This window comes from Meriones unguiculatus, chromosome 12 (genome assembly GCF_030254825.1).
Source record: "Meriones unguiculatus strain TT.TT164.6M chromosome 12, Bangor_MerUng_6.1, whole genome shotgun sequence".
Lineage (NCBI taxonomy): Eukaryota > Metazoa > Chordata > Mammalia > Rodentia > Muridae > Meriones > Meriones unguiculatus.
This window is the reverse complement of record NC_083360.1, coordinates 91,105,877-91,124,655: the sequence shown is the minus strand read 5'-3', so window position 1 is coordinate 91,124,655 and position 18,779 is coordinate 91,105,877. Positions and strand designations below refer to the sequence as shown.

The 18,779-nt window shown below is 42.4% G+C and overlaps 1 protein-coding gene across 1 annotated transcript in view; it reads right to left on the bottom strand.

Annotated features, from left to right (window-relative positions):
- The window catches only part of Acyp2 (acylphosphatase 2), a 131,771-nt gene extending 118,152 nt beyond the window's left edge, over window positions 1-13,619 (bottom strand). The window contains exons 1-2 of the mRNA XM_060365220.1: window positions 13,424-13,619; window positions 9,334-9,600 (exon numbers count right to left, since the gene is read on the bottom strand). Coding sequence (XP_060221203.1) covers window positions 9,334-9,600; window positions 13,424-13,619 — 463 coding nt within the window. The remainder of the gene's footprint in view (window positions 1-9,333; window positions 9,601-13,423) is intronic.
- Between the last annotated feature and the right edge of the window lie 5,160 nt (window positions 13,620-18,779).

The following is an 18,779-nucleotide window of genomic DNA, read 5'->3' as shown; positions in this document are numbered from 1 at the left end:
CAAGTTCTATGTCATTCTGGTCTATATAGTGAGCTCTAGGATCGGTAGGAATTAAATCCCAAGTCAAAACAGAAGAGCAGGACTAGAAAAATGGCTGGGGTAAAGGCAATTGCTGTTAAGCCCGACAACTTGAGTTTAATCCCCAGAACCCACGTGGTGGAAGGAGAGGACCAACTCCCACAAGTTGCCCTCTGACTGCCACACACACCCACACACAAAAATAAGTAAATAAGCAAATGGGAAAAAACAAAAATAAAAAAGGAAAAAATCAATTCTAGCAATAATACCCATAAGCCTGGATACAAACGAAAGTGTATTGGACAGACAAACCTATCTCGGTGACTTTTGCACACACTGATGGGAAAATGAGTTTTCAAAATGAGACATTTATGAAAATACTATAAAGAAACATGTTGTTTTATAATCTAGTTTTTAAAATAAACTAATAATTTTAAATTTAAATTTTTGAAAGTTCAGACTTCATTCATGAGCAATAGTCATTACGGTAAAAACAACGTGATGTTACAGATGAAAAATACACTCAGAGGCCCAACGCTAGGATTATCACATACAATTAAATGTGAAAAGACATGCATGGCCTCAGAAAATTATATCCCAGCCCCAAATTGTACCAAAGACTCACTTATAAAAAAGCTGAGCTGTGCTGCAGCTGTTTCTAGAAGAAATCGTGTTTTACAACCAAAGCTTCTATCATCTCTCAAACTTATCTACTGCAAGAACCTCCTAGCCTTCGCGCATCCAGTTCTGTCTGCCACTTGTTCTTCACAGACCAGGCAGGTGGGTTTATCCCCTGAAGTAAAATCAAATCACTTCATTCCCAAGCTTAAAACCCTCTAGTGACTCCTCATGATATTGAAAATGAAATGAATTCTGTCACCACATTGTCCACATCTTTCCCAGTCCTTTACCTCTCTGTCTGTCACTCCCCTGTGGTGATTTGATTAAGAAATGCACGCCATAGGCCTGTGTACTTGAACACCTGGTCCCTGACTGGTGGTGCTATTTGGGGGAAGGGAGCTATGGGACCTTTAGGAGGTGCTGCCTTGTTGGGAGCGGGACTGGAGGACTTACAGCCTCGCTCCCCTTCCAGTTCAGTCACTCTTGCCTTATGCACTTGGTTGAAGGTGTGATTTCTGCACTTCCACAGCTCCTGTACAGGCCTATCATCCTGCCTACGACACCCCATTACTATACATTTTGGTGGTGGTGGTGGTGGTTTGTTTGTTTAGTTTTGGTTTTTCCCGACAGGGTTTCTCTGTGTAGCCTTGGCTGTCCTGGACTCACTTTGTAGACCAGGCTGGCCTCAAACTCACAGAGGCCTGCCTCTGCCTCCCCATGTGCTGGGCTTACAGGCAGGCACTGCACGAGGCTTGGGGCCATTATTTTAAATCCTTGGAAGGAATACGTCTGTCAAGTGTTCTCAAGATCTCCAGCCCAGATGGATACAGTAGTGCTCACCTGTGTAGCTACAGGCTGTAGCTGTGTAGCCAAGGCTATACAGAGAAACCCTGTCTCGAAAAAAAGAAAAGGAAAAAAAAAATCTCCAGCTTGTTAGCTTTCTGAAGCATGAGTCATGCAGAAATCAACAAAGTTCCGTAGCCCATTTGAATCTTCTGATCTTCTAGAATCCTTCCTAGCTTGGTGTGCAGTGTACAGAAGGAGCCATGTACACAGAAAGAAAAGGTAGATGTGGGGACACATTTCCTGCAATTTTCCAGCTGTGGCTCGAACAGAACATTCCAGGTCAGGGTCTATGTCGGAGAACAGGCTTCTAATGGGCTTTCCCAGCTCCCTGCCCCCACCCTGCTTCTACTTGACTTGATAAAGAGAAGAGGAGCTGATGTGACACACTGCCCTGGAAAACTGGGACAGGCAGAGGTGCCTTCAGCCATAAAACACTCCAGTGTAATGTGTTGCTCAGTCAAGCTCAGACAGCAGCAACCTGTTCCTTACTTAATGGAAAAAGCGACAGTGAAAAAAAAAACAAGTGAGTTTATGGAAAGGGGATATACTTTAAATCTACAAGGAAACAGTGACATTCAGAGAAACCACATGATGGGTGTAAATGCTTGAATTCTTTTTCGCCACATATCTGCATACTGTAATGTATGCCTTCATCTTAGGATGAGAGCCATGCACTCTTCTGAATGCAGGAAGTAAGCCAATTACTACTCTACAAATCAGCCTGTAATGATTTGAAAACGGTGCTCATTAATTACATAAATTATATGTTTGCTTATGTGGTTTCACATATGTACTTCAGACATATTCAAAACCCTCACTGCCTTTCATGTCCCCTTCCGACTTCTCACTGGTCCCCTTACCTTAATGAGTTTAATACTTTTAATTGCCAGCACAGCTTTCCTTATAAGGATTAAGAATTCTGCCTAACCTTTCTCCACGGTCAAGGGTCTGTTCCCTGGAGCTACATGTTGTGACAGTTGAAACAGCCCCACACTGCCTTGTCTCATCTATCATTGCTCTGCAATTTAATTCAGGACACTTTTGAGGTTCCCCCACACACAAAAGGCACCAGCCCTGTGGGAGACAATATAACAAGCCCTCAGCCTGACCTTCAAAATATCATCCTTCCAGAAAGACTGAGAGACACCGACCACAGACCTGGGAACACAGATAACACAAATAATGCTATGGCAGAAAATAGCGTAAGTGAAAGGAAATGAAAGAAGGGAATGTATTCTCACAGAATACAAGTGTGAGAAGGAGCGAGAGTCAGCGCACTTACACTTTATGCCAATGAACTTAAATCTCCAACTCCTAAAATGCACGTTTTCTACTTATCTGTCTATACATGTATGAATCATGTGATAAGGCCATTAGTAAGTCATCATGGTTTGTTTTTACCATTTTATTTTTCAAATATTATTTGAAGTAATATTTCTTTCCTTCTCCTTCAATAGCCTTCCCCTCTACCTTTCTTTCCTTTGAGGCAAGATATCACAGTGTAGCCCAGGCTAGCCTTGACTTTGTGATCCTCTTGCCTCAGCTTTCTGGGTGTTGGGATTACAGGTATGTACCACTCTATCCACCTTAAACAGACTCTTAAAAAAAAAAAAAAACACATTTATATCAGTACTCAAATAGCTTTCCCTATTCTAAAACTCCAGTTACACTGTCAAAACAAACTCCTAAAACATGTGTAAGCAAACACGTGGCCAGGAGGCCTTTCTAAGAGTGTTAGTACTCCACAGAAAGATGGCAAAGCACCAAATCGTTTGTTCCTTTATTCATGGAGGAAATGTAAACATCCACAGAGACCCTGTAAACCAAGCCACAGCTACAAATGCTGTGACAAAGACTCAGTCTCCTGTCCAGTCCTCAGGAAAGCCCTTCCAACTACAATATACCCCACTGCACAGGAACCAATTTGAGAATTCTGCCAACTTCTAAGTATATCTATCCCAATTAGACATTCTTGGACTGGAGAAATGATCACAGGATGAGATCGGCGATGCACTGTGAGTCAGACTTCAGCCAAGAGCCCATTAATCACCTGGACCCCATGAGCCCCTCCTTGAACTGGAGGGCCATAGGTTCTTTTGGGTAAGGACTGGAGAACGGCTAGCAGTAAAACTTTTAGGTATTTTATCAATGTCCTTCCTCAGGGGAAACTGGCTGTCCCTTCATTCAGGGCGTTCTGGGTCTGCTAACTGGCTCAAGTCTGGAAACTGATGGTCTTTTGCCACAAACCAAGGCAGACTTTCTTTCATTCATTTGAGAAATTTTCCACATATGGAGATTAAAGAAAACTTCAGTAGGCTTCTTATCTATTTCATGTCTGGAAACACTATAATTGATTAGCCAGCACCAAAGGTCCATACGAGTCGCACCACCATAAAATTGCCTGTGCTGTTCATGACGGGTTAGGCCATTATGGACATAGCTTTGTCTATGCTGCCCGTTATAACGGCCAAGATCACCTTGCCGTCGGTGGTTCAGTGCTGCCGCTTGGCCCCTGCTATGTCGGCCCAATTAAACCCATTGCATTTAATTCACCCAACTGAGCAGCAGGGTCTCCAATGCTAAGGAAAAGGGCGACAGCAACGCTCTTCAAGTGTGCTGGTGCCCCCCTCACCCTTGTGTGTTTTCTAAGATTAGTGAAGAGAATGAGGGCAGGCCTTCCGATGGGATTAGGTTTTACAGTGCACCCACTCTAGCATTGCAATTCCCTAAGCCTTAAAATCCCTTCACCAACACTAAGCCAAGGGATATTGGGCGTCTCTAACTCCTTTTCAGGAGGCCGTCCTTTGACAAAAGCGTCTTTTGACGCTTCAGCCAACCATTCAAACTAACTTTCGTTGCTTTTTATTTACAACTGTGTGAACGTCCATATTAAACCCAGAATCTCCACTTAGTGCACCCGTATCAATGAACTTAGCTTGATCCAGTTTTATGTTTGGCTTTGATTTTTTTTTAATTTATTTAATTTTATTTTATGTGCATCAGTGTGAAGGTGTCAGATCCCTTGGAACTGGAGTTACAGACAGTTGTGAGCTGCTATGTGAGCGCTGGGAATTGAACCCGGGTCCTTTGGAAGAGCAGACAGTGTTGTTAACCACTGAGCCATCTCTCCAGCCCCAGTTTTGTGTTTATTCCAACAGTATCCTGTCTAGACTTCTGCTTGAATGAATCAGCAAACTCATTAAGCTCTTTAGGAGTGGAGCGAACCTCCTCGTGGACTACACTTTCTAGCACCACTCAAGGAGCCTGCTTTACTAGAGGCAGGCTCTGCCTCTGTTGGTCTAGAGGCAACTATTGGTGGGCCCTGAGGAACGCCAGTATCTGGGCATCTCCTTCAGAGAAAGTTACTGCTGGTGTAGCAGACAATGAAGGGTTAATTTCCTCAGTCAAAGGTGAAGAAGGGGTTGGGGTATGAGTGTGTCTTCTGCTGAGGGTGGAGAGACTACTTTCTCAGGTGAGATAAACCCTTGAAAGTCAGAGGGTTCAAAGTTCTCAGCTGCAACAGGGTCCTCCCACACACCCCACCCCAAGCTACAATATCCCATTCCTTACCTTACTTAACCACTAATACTCCTCCAAGGCCCAGACCTGAATTTTTCCTGTAATTCAGCCAACCTTATAATAAGGACCTCAGTTTGACTTTCTGAAACTTGATCTCTGTGTCTGATGGGGAGAAGACCCTCTTCTAGGACATACTTAGAAGCCATTTAGACTGTTTACATACATCTGGAGCCAGTCACTTTTATCACGAAGTTCACTGGTGTCCTTCACTGTGTTCTGAGATGCTAGCAGCTGGCTAATTCTATCACAGAGCTCATTCCTTTCTTTTGTCAATGTATGCAGAGATCTAGGAGCAGCAACCAACATCATCATTTTCCTCATTTTCCCACAAATTGTCTAAAGCTTTATATACAGAATTACCAAATCCTCTGCAGTTCACAATTAGTGAATCAGAATAATCAGAAAATTTATCTCCTTAGGTTTGTAAAATAGTTCACACCATGAACTTTCAGTACTCTCCAAGCTCCCAGGAGACACTTCAATTAACTAAAGGTGTTGGCAAATTGGAAAGCTTATTCCAGATACTTAAAAGATTCATCCTTCAGGAGCTCCACAAGGAGAGCAACAGAACCAAAAAATCTGGACACAGGGGTGTTGTCTGAGACTGATACTTCAACTAAGGACCATTCATGGAGATAACCTAGAACCCCTGCACAGCTGTTGCCCATGGCAGCTCAGTCTCCAAATGGGCTCTCTAATAAGGGGAGCAGGGGCTGTCTCTGACATGAACTCAATGGCTTGCTCTTTGATCACTTCCCCCTCATAGGGATGCAGCCTTACCAGGATACAGAGGAAGACAATGCAGCCACTCCTGACGAGACCTGATAGACTATGGTCAGATGGAAGGGGAGGAGGACCTCCCCTATCAGTGGACTGGGAGAGAGGCATGGGTGGAAAAGAGGGAGGGAGGGTGAGATTGGGAGGGGAAGAGGGAGGAGGCTACAGGTGGGATACAAAGTGAATGAACTAATTAATAAAAATAAATTTAAAATATTACAAAAAATTTCATCCTTATACTCCTATTACCATACAACCAGTTCTGGTACCAAAATCGGTATCAGTCAGGGTTCTCTAGAGTAACAGAACTTAAAGAATGAGGCTCTATATATAGAAAGGGGGTTTATTAGAATGACTTACAGGCTTTGGGTAGGGTTAGGGTTAGTTAGTCCAGCAATGGCTGTGTTATGCCCAAGTCTCTCGGACCCCAAAGACCTCCAAGGAGCTGATTCCAATGCAGACACAGTAGGGTCTTTATTACAAGGCTCCAGCTTGAGCCCACACCCTCACTGATGCAGCAGTTCTCCAGTGTAGCTCGGGAGGGGGAGGATTTTTGTTGGGTTTTGAGCAAGGACCGGGAATTTCCAGCTTAGCAGTTTCAAGATTGGGTGCCATTCAGCAAGGGCAAGCTTGTTACAAAGTGATTGGCTACCTAATACAACTAATATTGCCTGAGCTATCTACAGACCTCAGGAATGGTAGGTATTTTCTGTGCCATGAATGTTCTACTGCAAGGTACAAACTCAAGAGTCACTTTTCAAATTTACGGTTTCCTTGTGTAATCATTTTTTTTTTCTCCCTCGTGCCATCTTTCCTACCCCTGACCTCAGACTGGTCTACTATGATTTTCCTTTCCTACCTCTCTTTTCACAGGGAACTCTGAAACAAAGGCTTCTTATAAAAACAAACAAACACTTTAATCCATTTTTTTTTTTTACCTTATCCTGGATACACTGTCCCAAAGTGTAAAATCTCTACAGAATATAAAAATAAAAGGATAATATTTCCCTGCTTTAAACAGGATTCCATTTTAAAAAAAAATCCCAGCTTTCCTGCTTAGAAATAAATTTCCAATAGAAACTCACCTTTTAAGTCTACTAATGGCTACCATTAAAGCTTATTCCTAAAGGTAGTTAGGAAAAGTATCCCATATTCCATTTATATGTACACACACATACAAACACAGATGCACATCTGGGTGGGGATATGGAGTGAGCAGTAAGAAACTCTCATGCATACCTAACAATGGGATAAAATTATGTGGAAGAGAAATGCAAATCAAAACGACCCTGAGATTTCACCTGACACCCATCAGAATGGCGAAGATCAAGAACCCAAGAACAACACATGCTGGAGAGGTTGTGGAGAAAGGGGAACCCTCCTCCACTGCTGGTGGGAATGTAAACTTGTACAACCACTCTGGAAATCAGTCTGGCGCTTTCTCAGACAATTAGGAATAGTGCTACCTCAAGATCCAGCTATACCACTCCTAGGCATATATCCAAAAGATGCTCAAGTATACAACAAGGACATTTGCTCAACCGTGTTTGTAGCAGCTTTATTAGTAATAGCCAGAATCTGAAAACAACCCAGATGCCCCTCAATTGAGGAATGGATACAGAAATTGTGGTACATTTATACAATGGAATATGACTCAGCAATTAAAAACAAGGAAATCATGAAATTTGCAGGCAAATGGTGGGAACTAGAGAAGATCATCCTGAGTGAGGTATCCCAGAATCAGAAAGACACACATGGTATATACTCACTTATAAGTGGATACTAGACATAATATAGGATGATCATACTAAAATCTGTACACCTAAAGAAGCTAAGCAAGAAGGAGGACCCTGGGTAAGATGTTTAATCTTCATTCAGAAAAGCAAATGGGACAGACATCGGAAGAAGGTGAAAATAAGGAACAAGACAGGAGCCTACCACAGAGAGCCCCTGAAAGACTCTACCCAGCAGGGTATTAAAGCAGATGCTGAGACTCATAGCCAAATTTTGGGCAGAGCGCAGGGAATCTCATGAAAGAAGGAGAAATTGGAAAGACCTGGAAGGGTCTGGAGCTCCACAAGGAGAGCAACAGTACCAAAAATCTGGACCTAGGGGTCTTTTCTGAGACTGATACTTCAACCAAGGACCATTCATGGAGATAACCTGGACCCCCTGCACAGAGGTAGGTGGCAGTTCAGTCTCCAAATGGGTTTCCTAATATGGGGAGCAGGGGCTGTCTCTGACATGAACTCAGTGGCTGGCTCTTTGATCACCTCCCCCTGAGGGAGGAGCAGCCTTACCAGGCCACAGAGGAAGACTATGAAAGACAGTCCTGATGAGACCTGATAGGCTAGGGTCAGATGGAAGGGGAGGAGGTCCTCTGCTATCAGTGGACTCAGGAATGAGCAAGGGAAGAGATGAGGGAGGGAGGGCAGAATTGGGAGGGAACGAGGGTGGGGCCACAGCTGGGATACAAAGTGAATAAATTGTAATAAATAAAAAATTATATTAAAAATATTTTTGATTAAAAATTATGTGGAAGAGGTAGAATGGAAATGAAGCAGGAAGTTACATCCTTGTAAGAAAGCACTGTTTTAATTTTGCAGACAAGGTCTCTTGTCTCAAAGCGGTCTCAACTCGGGTATGTAGCCCCCTCACAAGTGCTGGCTGGATTATGGGAATATGTCACCTCACCCTGGGTGTGTCTGTGGTCCAGAGGATCGAATCCAGGGCTTGGTGAATGAATATGAGGCAAGCACTGTACTAACTGAGCTACACTCCTAGTCTCAAAGTTTTCTTCTTTTAAACTACTGATATATACTGAGTAGTTAAGAGTATTCATACTCCATTAGATAATTTTCTCAAGTGTGTGTGGACCAGGCTGGCCTCGCGCTCAGAGATTCACCCGGTTTGCCTACCAAAGGCATGCACCCTTAGAAATGTCAAGCCCCATTAGAAAACTTTCAAATAATGTTTTAATTTACAAATACAAAGATCTTACAACCAGTCGAACATGATGTTCTGTGCAGCTATTTTTAGTTCATAAGCAAACGAAAATCTGAAAACTTCGTTTAAATTGCCTCGGGTGTCATTCGGTGATCATAGTGTACAAATGCAAAAACCTGTATAAATATGTAAGGTTCAGTCTCCAAAACCCAGGAAGGAAACAGTGCTAGTTAGCTGGCGAGGGATTGCAACCTCTGACGAAGTCAATCATCCTTGCTAAACCCAAGCCCTTACAACCTTCTGTGACCAATAACCTGTTTTTCCGACCCACTTCACCTGTTTCCAGCCGCCCTTTGGGTACCCTGGGGGACTCCCTCCGCACCAGCCCTGCACGCGCATCCCCCTCCTCCTCCCCACGCGGGACTGCTGTGTCATGGTTGAGCGGAAGTCCCTGGCTCCGAAGGAAGAGGCATCCGTAAGATGGAAGGCGCTGGCGTCCTCCCTCCCTCCCTCCGCCCGTGCTGGCCTCCCGGGGTCAGGCCGTACCCTGCACTCTGCCGAACACCTCGTAGTCCACGGACTTGAGCGGCCCCGCCATGGCGACCAGCCTTCTCGCGAGCATCCGCGGCGGGGTGCGCGGCGAGGACGCTGCGGCGGCGCGCGGGGACGGAGGCTCCTGGGTGCTGGCACCGCGCTGGGCGCCGCGACACCAGCGCGCAGGGTCACGCGTCGGCAGGCCGCAGAAAACCGCAGCAGGCCACTGCGCTGCCAAGGCCGGGCGCCTGAGGGCATGAAACCAACCAATGTATTCATCTACCCATTAACGTTTATTTGACACAAGAAAAATTATATATATATTATATATATATTTTTTTTTTAAGGATGAAAATAAGGGAATTTGCTGGAGGGAGGAAGAGGTAGAGTCAGAGTGGGAAAGGGTGAGAGAGGGCAATAGGGGATGAAAATTACCCAAACTCATTATATACACAAGGATAAAATGGCAAAGGATTATTTTTTTTATTTATTAATTACAGTTTATTCACTTTGTATCCCGCTGTGGCCCCTCCCCCATCTCCTCTTCTCTTAGGCCCATCTCCCAGTCCTGTGATAGGGGAAGTCTTCCTCCCCTTCCATCTGACCGTAGTCTATCAGTTCTCATCAGGACTGGCTTCTTTGGCTTCCTCTGTGGACTGGTAAGGCTGCTCCCCCTCAAGTGGAGGTAATCTAAGAGCCAGCCACTGAGTTCATGTCAGAGATAGTCCCTGGTCCAATTATTAGGGAACCCTCTTGGATACTGAGCTGCCTTGGGCTACTTCAATGCGGGGGGGGGGGGGGGGGGTGATTCTAAGTTATCTCCATGCATGGTCCTTGTTTAGAGTATCAGTCTCAGAAAAGATTCCTGTGCCCAGATTTTTTGCTTCTGTTGCTCCCCTTGTGGAGCTACTGTCTCCTCCAGGTCTTTCTATCTCCCCCTTCTTTCATAAGATTCCCTGCACTCTGCCCAAAGTTTGCCTATGCATCTCAGCATATGTTTTGATACCCTGCTGGGTAGAGTCTTTCAGAGGCCCTCTGTGATAGGTTCCTGTCCTGTTCCCTGTTTTCTCCCTCTTCTGATGTCCATCTCATTTGCCTTTCTGAATGAAGATTGAGCATCTTACCCAGTGTCCTCTGTCTGGCTTAGCTTCTTTAGGTGTACAGATTTTAGTATGTTTATCCTATATTATATGTGTAATATCCACTTATAAGTGAGTTTATACTATGTGTGTCTTTCTGCTTCTGGGAAACCTCATTCAGGATTGTGGCAGCCTTTTTGGAGTTAATGGAAAATTTGGAGTTAATGGCATCTGAGCAGTGGAATTCGGCCTCTTGGCTTTGGCTATTTTCCAAAGTCCAGTTTCTCATAAACTGACCTTGGTGGTCCTACAGCGGACTGCTCTGACCCTGAGAAACTCTCTGTAAGCATAGTAACCAGACAGCAGGCTCTGTGTGAGTGAGCTCTCCTATGTTTTGACCAAGTAAAGCTCCTACATGAGAAACTGATTGTACTTTTTTGCCTACTTAAGTGTTAACCTGACGTCCATTAAATCGACACCTGGATCAGCATGGAGACTTGGTGTCCTTCTCTGTGTCGCCCTGTCTCTCTCTCTCCCAGCCCTCTCTCAGGTGGTATTCAGGTGTCACTGCTGGTGGGTGACACAGGATTATCTTTTCTAGTTCCTACCATTTTGACTTGCATTTCCCTGATGACTAAGGATGTTGAGCATTTCTTTAAGTTTTCCTCTGCCATTCAATGTTCCTCTATTGAGAATTCTCTGTTTAGCTCTGTACACCTGTTTTTAATTGGGTTACTTGATTTGCTGCTGTTTAACTTCTTAAGTTCTTTGTATATTCTGGATATTAGCCCTCTGTCAGATATGGGGTTGGTGAAGATCCTTTCCCAGTCTGTAGGCTGTTGTTTTGTTCTGATGACAGTGTCCTTTGCTTTACAGAAGCTTTTCAGTTTCATGAGGTCCCGTTTCTTGATTGTTGATCTTAGGGCCTGTGCTGCTGCTGTTCTGTTCAGGAAAATGTCTCCTGTGCCAATGAGTTCAAGGCTCTTCCCCACTTTTTCTTCTAACAGGTTTAGTGTGTCCGTTTTAAGTTTTAGGTACATAGGTACACAGATTAATTCAGGCTAATTAACACTCATCTCACATCTGACTTCATTTAGGATCTCAACAATTTATATATCATGTGTTATATGATATGTATATTTATAATATAATTACATTCATGTATATAATTACATAAATGCAATTATAGTTACATATAATATAATGTATATTATATATTGCACAATATAATATAGTATGTTGTGTAATAATTGTATATAATATAGTATATATTATATATCAACAATATATATATTATATAATATATTATATATATGTTGTTGAGATCTTAAATGAAATCAGATGTGAGATGATATATATATGTTTTTTTGAGACAGAGTTTCTCTGTGTAGCCTTGACTGTCCTGTAGACCAGACTGGCCTCCAACTCACAAAGATCTTCCTACCTCTGGCTCCCTGCGTGCTGTAATTACAAGTGTGCGCCACCACGCCTGACTGAATATACATCAGTTTTTAACTGTACTCACCACTCTGTAAATGCGATGATCTTTGCTTCGTGTGAGCAGATTTTGTGCCCTTGAAACAATATCCCCTTTTCCAACTTCTCACTTAGGCCTGAGATTGACGCTGGAAATGAAGGACCTGCTTAGCAATGAGAAAATGCCTCCATAGGATGCAGCTGCAGGGCATTTTCTTGGGGAAGGACCTAGCCAACTCTGATGGTACTGCCCTGGGCGGGGGGTCCTGGGTTCTATAAGAAAGCAGACTGAGGGAGCCATGAAGAGCAAGCCAGTAAGCAGCACCCTCCCATGGCCTCTGTGTTGGCTCCAGGCTCCTGTCCTGACCTGAACAGTGCTATGGAAGTGTAAACCAAATCAACCCCTTCCTCCCCAGCTTGCTTTGGTCAAGATGTTTCATTACAGCAATAGAAATGAAGACAGCGAATGAATTATGAAGTGTTCTGGCAACTGCCAAATCTATGGTGATGGTGAGCTAAACCGTGGTAGGCTTGACCTTTTCATCTGGCTGCTGAATCAGGAAGGTTTGTGCCTCAATCCCTATTCGAAGGAGAAGTGACACTGTGGAGGGTGAGAAATTGTAAAGGAAACAAAGACTTGTTGTCACCTTTTCTGTCATTCTGTTCTTCCACAGTTTTGTCTTTATGGTCTTGTTCAGTGACATTTTAGTTTCCTAGGACAATTAAGATAATTTATGTTGAGAGAATTATGTCTCCTGGTGAGCCACTTAAAGTCTTACCTTATAGCAACCCATCACTCCAAATAATCAGGGTAGAGCTTATAGAGCTTTTGATAATCCGTCTTCTAAATGTCAAGTACTTTTTTTTTTTCTAGGACAGGGTTTCTCTGTGTATAGCCTTGGCTGTCCTGGACTCTTTTTGTAGACCAGGCTGCCTTTGAACTCATAGAGATCCGTGTGCCTCTGCCTCCCTGAGTGCTGGGATTACAGGCGTGTGCCACCACTCCTGGCTCAAATACTCCCACATGTGAGAATTTGGATTTCTCAATTCATTTGCTAGTCTCAACACCTTTACACATTTCTTTGCATCTGCTCACATTAAAGAATTTACTACAACTTGATTAAATTTTGTGTGCCAGTTCTCCCTGGGAACACATGCACAAAAAAAATCAGGGCCAAGCATGGTGGCATAGTACTTTAATCCCAACATTGGAGAGGCAGAGTCAGGCTGATCTCTTGTGGGTATGAGGCCAGCCTAGTTTACACATGGAGATCCAGGCCAGCCAAGGCTATATGATGAGACCCTGTACCAAAAAAAGTACTCTGAAACTTGGGCAGAGTGTGGTTAAGTCATTTCTTAAGTATGATATGGTCTAGAAGTGCTGGTCTGGATAAATTTATCTACTGAAGGTCTTAACATTTCAGAGACTTCACAATTTAACTCTTCCTCTCATCTCCCAAGTCACTTCATGAAGTCTATGGAATCAGCACAGATATGATTCTCAGATATCTTTAAATTCTCTCCATTACATTCAGAACCAAACCTACGGTCTCCAGCTGGCACTAACCTGCTGTGGCATACTTTCCTGTATCCTGAGGGCAGCCCACTGCCGAGAGCTCTCTGCACAACACAATAGGAGCTCCTCTCTGGAACCTGCTTTATCTGGAATGTCTCTAGCTCCTGCCAGCTCTTCCCACTGGTGCTCAGGCGCCTTCGCTGCTTGTCAGATTTTCTCCTCCTCATTCAGGGAAATTGCCCCCGTTCTGTATTTTCAAGATTACTGGCTGGGAAGGATGACATTTTCCTTTTCTTAATCAGCCCTTAGCTTTTCTCCACATTTACCCAGGAGTACCTCTGCCAGCTACTATGTAGTTCTATTTTAACTTTAGAAGTGCTAAATAGCAACAATTGATATTTACTTAGCTAAAAAAAAAATGTACTTTGTCTGCTAACAGCTGAACACTAGCAAATGGAAGTTTTTATAAACCATGGTTGCTAAGAAAATGTGATTCTAAGACTTTAGAATTGTAAGCAAATGTTTCTAATATTAAGAAATTTTAAATAAGAATTAGAAAAAATAGAAAATGAAAAATCAGTCATCTATAATCTCAACACATTTAATACATTCTCTCTTTCATATAATAGGTGTGTGTACAAACATATGTTTGTGTGTGCATATATATGTACTTAAATCCTTACAGCATGAATTCAATTATAACATGAATATAAATCATACATGCTTTATGTATACATTGAATTTTTGTTCTTTTTCATATAGTCTTCCTGATAAATAATTTAATAGTTTTTATATTAAGTATATAAAGCCAAAGATTAACCTGAAAAGCACAGGTTATTGCGCCTTCAGGCTGCTTCCCATTTTTCACCATCATAAAAATAATATTGTAAAAGAAAATATGCATGTAGCTTCCTTTCTTTCTTTTTAGGGTGTTAGGAAGTCAGGTCTCACTGTGTAGCCCATGTGGCCTTAGAATCGCAATCCTCCTGCCTCAGCCTGCCTAGTGTGGTAGTGTGGATATGTATGTACCACTATATCAAGTCCAAAATATTGTTCTTTTCTTTTTTTTTTTTTTTTTTTTTTTTGCTCTATTTTGTTTTGTTTTGGAGACAGGATCTTGGCTGGCCTGAAACTTGCTTGATAGCCCAAAATAGCCTTGAATTCATAGAGCTCTGCCTGCCTCTGCCTCCAAGTGCTAGGATTAAAGGCATGCACCATTATGTCTGGCCACATGTATTATTCTTTTTTTTTTAAGATTTATTATTTTTTTTATTGTATACGAATGTTTTGCTTGCATGTATACCTGTGGATAATATGTATGCAGAGGCCAGAAGGGAGCACAGGTTTCCTTGGAACTGGAGTTGTATGTCACAATAAGGGTCCTGGAAACCAACCCAAGTCCTCTGGAAGAACAGCAAGTGTTCTTAGCCACTGAGACAAATCTCTAGCCCCTGTGTACATCGTTCTTAATACATATTACCGAGTTATAGGTTTTAAGAGCTCTATCAAGACTACTGCCAATCCTGTTCATGATTGATTTGTTCTTCCTATATAGTTCATATATAAAGTTCAGATTTCATGACCTGAGCAACAGCCTTAGAATCAGTTGGAAATGAACAGTACACACTGACATTAACATTTAGCCGAATCGTTCCCTTGACAGGACTTTAAAAAAGGAATCTGCGGGTCAGGCCTGGTGGCACGCCCGTGCAATCCCGGCAGTTCAGACACTAAAGGTTTCAATGGGAAGCAACTGCCATAGTTTCATGTGTTTAAACATCTGCTCGACACCTCTTTAGTGCATTTACGGAACCTTCAGGGAGCCAGGCCGGAGGAGGGGGAGGCAGGGTTAAGGTTTGCAGTTCAGACCTGCTTCTGTCTATCTGCTTCCGGTTCAGCTGAGGTGTGAACACGCAGCCGCCATACACTCTTGGCTACAGTTGTTTCTTCCCTTGTCTTCGCCACCATGTTGCACAGTATTCCTTCAAACCGTGAGCTGAAGTGACACCCCCCCCCCAACACACACTTAAGTTGTTTCTTGTTAGGTGTTTGGTTGCAGAAATGAGGAAAGTAATTAATACAACAGTTAGTAGGATCTTGAATTTGAGGCCAGCCTGGGCTACATAGAAGGAAGGGGAGGGGAGGGGAGGAGAGAAGTTAAGAAGGGAGATGAAAAAAAAAAACAACAAACCAAACAAACAAACAAACAAAACAAAACAAAACAAAAAAACAAGCAACTTGTTTTTAGTGTAGGAGCATGTTAGAATAATACATAGGGGAAAAAAATTTGTCCATTGATACCAGATGACCTGGCACTAGAAACTGCGAAATAAAGATAAACAATACCATCTCTATGTCCACATATCATTTGATCTAACGAAGAGCACCTTGTCACCACAAAAAGTCACTGAGAGTTTCCTAGACTGAATGCCCAGAAATATGACTGATAATCGCAAGCAACCAAAATTACCGCCTCTGCTGAAACAGTATTTCTATCCCGGAAGTATTTTTGTTGTCACTGAAAGAGCAGATTCATCAGTCTCCATGTGTGAAGAGGCCTAAATGAGCCAATCAATGCTTACCTTGTAGAAGAAATACTTTATAGTTGAAGATATGATTAGAAAATTATTACTAAACTAGTTTCAAAATCATTAGATACCAGCCAGACAGCTGAGTAAGTGGCTAGCTTTATGAAAGAGGTTTTCATCTTGTTATAGGCTATCGGAAAATTGCTTAAGCATTTTATCAGGAAGGAACTTTTCCCCAAAAGAAATTCTGTCCCAGATTTTAAGCAGTTTTGTCGTTGTTGTTGTTGTTTTTTTGTTTTGTTTTTTTTTAATCACAACCCAATTTACTTTTTAAAACTTGGAAGGGCTAGGGTTAGGTCATCTTATCTCTTTTACCTCAGTACTGCTTAGGCTAGAGATTGGGGAAGGCTTCGTTGATACCTCCTCCTTTCTCTGATGCTCTACTGCCTAACTGAAATACCTTGCTGAAGAGTCGTGACTTTGGCACAACAGAATCCCGACTGAGTGCTTCTGGACAGTGCTTCTGCTCTGTACTTGCCCACTTCTGTATTAAATATGACCCTCCAACCTTTCGGCTGAAACTTTCCCCCAGCTTAAAAACAAGACAAAACAACAACAACAACAAAAAAAAACATCCACTTTAAACTGGTCACAGGCTTAGCCTTCCCCTTGCCATCCCACCTCATCACTGGGTACTCTCTGCAGGCAACACTGGGTTCACCCTCTACTGCTGTCCAGACTTCTCCAGCCTTTCCTCTCCTTCTATCTCCAAAGAGTTAACACCAAAGTCTGCATGTCTATGTGAGAGGATCAGATCTTGGAATTACAGACAGTTGTGAGCTGCCATGTAGGTTGCAGGGACTTGAATCAGGGTCCTCTGGAAGAGCAGCCAGTGTCCTTAACCAGTGAGCCATCTCTCCAGTCCTCAAAGAGCTTCTTTTAAAGAGCCCCTAACTGTGTTTGGGATAAAGGAAAACACCTCACCACACCCACCCTCACACTCTCTCATGGTGGGCTAAAAAGACTGCAGCTCCTTAGTGAGTCCTCAAAACAAATCTCTGGAATGTAAGATGGCTAACAACCGTACAGATGGTTTAAAATGCTCATTTGTGTTCTCTACAGGGCGTGCAGCATTTCGTCTTGAATTTAATATAACAGTGGTTTTACTATTTCATGTCTTAGCCAAAATGGATTTAAAAGTTTCCTTTCTCCAACCAGCTAAATTCAACAAGCCATGCTCAGATCTTAAATGTGTTAACTGACCAGTACTCGTTTTTTTGTTGTTGTTGGGTTTTTTTTTTGTTTTGTTTTTTGTTGTTGTTGTTTTGTTTTGTTTTTGGCCATGCTTTGGCAATGCTGGGAACTAAAGCCAGTATGTCACACATGGAAGGCAAATGCCCTACCACTGAGCCAAAGTTTTGAACAGAGCATCTCTGAGTCCAATTAGAGAGTTAAAAATTGCTGACATCATCAGCTTTGTTTTTGTTTACTTATTTGCTTTGGTTTTTTTGTTTGTTTGTTTTTTTGTTTTTTTTGGCCAGACAGGGTCTTATGTGGCCTTAAATTCATGGTAGTCCTCTTGCTTTGGCCTCTCAAGTACTGGAATTGTATGTCTCTACCTCATGTGGCTTATTACATGTAGTGATATCATTGTGAGCATTGGTGTGGTTGGTTATGATTAATTTTTGAGATATATTTTCTATCTCAGACTGGCCTCAAATTAGCTATATAGCTAAAGATAGCCTTGGACAGCCACTACTTCTTCTCCTCCATCTTCTTCATAAGTGTGTGTGTGTCAGTCTGTCTGCCTGTATGCATGTATGTGACACATGTGTAGAGATCAGAGGAAAACTTCTTAGAGTAGGTTCTCTCCTTCCAGCATATGGGTTCGGGGACCAAAATCAGTTCATCAGGCTGTGGTGGGGGGGGTTGAATGCAGGGCATTTTACATACTGGGCTTTACAAATTGAGCTACAACCTTGACACATGAACAGGGATTTTTTAAAGACCTAATATATTAGTGGTATATGCTAAACTAAAGATTACTAGAATATATTTGGCATTTGTTTTTAAATCCTCAAGGAACTGAAGAGTTTAGATAGAATGACCTTGGCAAACTGATGATGGTTATTAATGTTATGGGTTATGAGTATATGAGGTTTCATTGTACAATTTTCTAGTTTTGTATGTTCGAAACTTATACAAAGTATTAAAATTAAAAAGAATTCATTGGTATTCTATAAAATACCTAATAGCCAACCTCCACTGGGGTAGACACTGGAGTTTAATCTTATGCAGATCAGCTTTAACATTAATAAGCCAAGTACTATAACACGCCATAAAAGTGACTTAAAAGATGACCCCTTCTCAGAATACCAAGTCACAGAAACCATAACAAAAGACTGTTGAACAACCAGAACCTGTTGTCCATTTAAAAGCTTAGAAATACAGTTTGTTGGTTTACATTGATGGCAAGAAACATTAAAGTTTGAATCTTGTATAACATTTCCAAACAATAAAGCATGGCAAGCTTCCAAATATAAGTCTGCTAAAAACCAGAATCAGACCAAAGTCCCATAGTCAGTCCTCTTTTTATTCTTGAGAATTGTCCTGATTACCAAATCAATCAAGTCCAGTCACATTGTATCTAAAAAGTTTCTCTGCACAACATCTTCTCTCAGGAGCAGAATGAAACAAAGGCGGGTCAGGAGCATAAAATCCCAGTGCAGCTCTCCATTCACCGTCAGGACAGAGTACCAGTAACAGGAACATCCTCCATCTGGGGAACTTCTCCTGCAAATCGCACCAGCTTTTCTGGGATCCACCTGGTTCCTTCTGCAACCTGCGGAAAAATGCAAA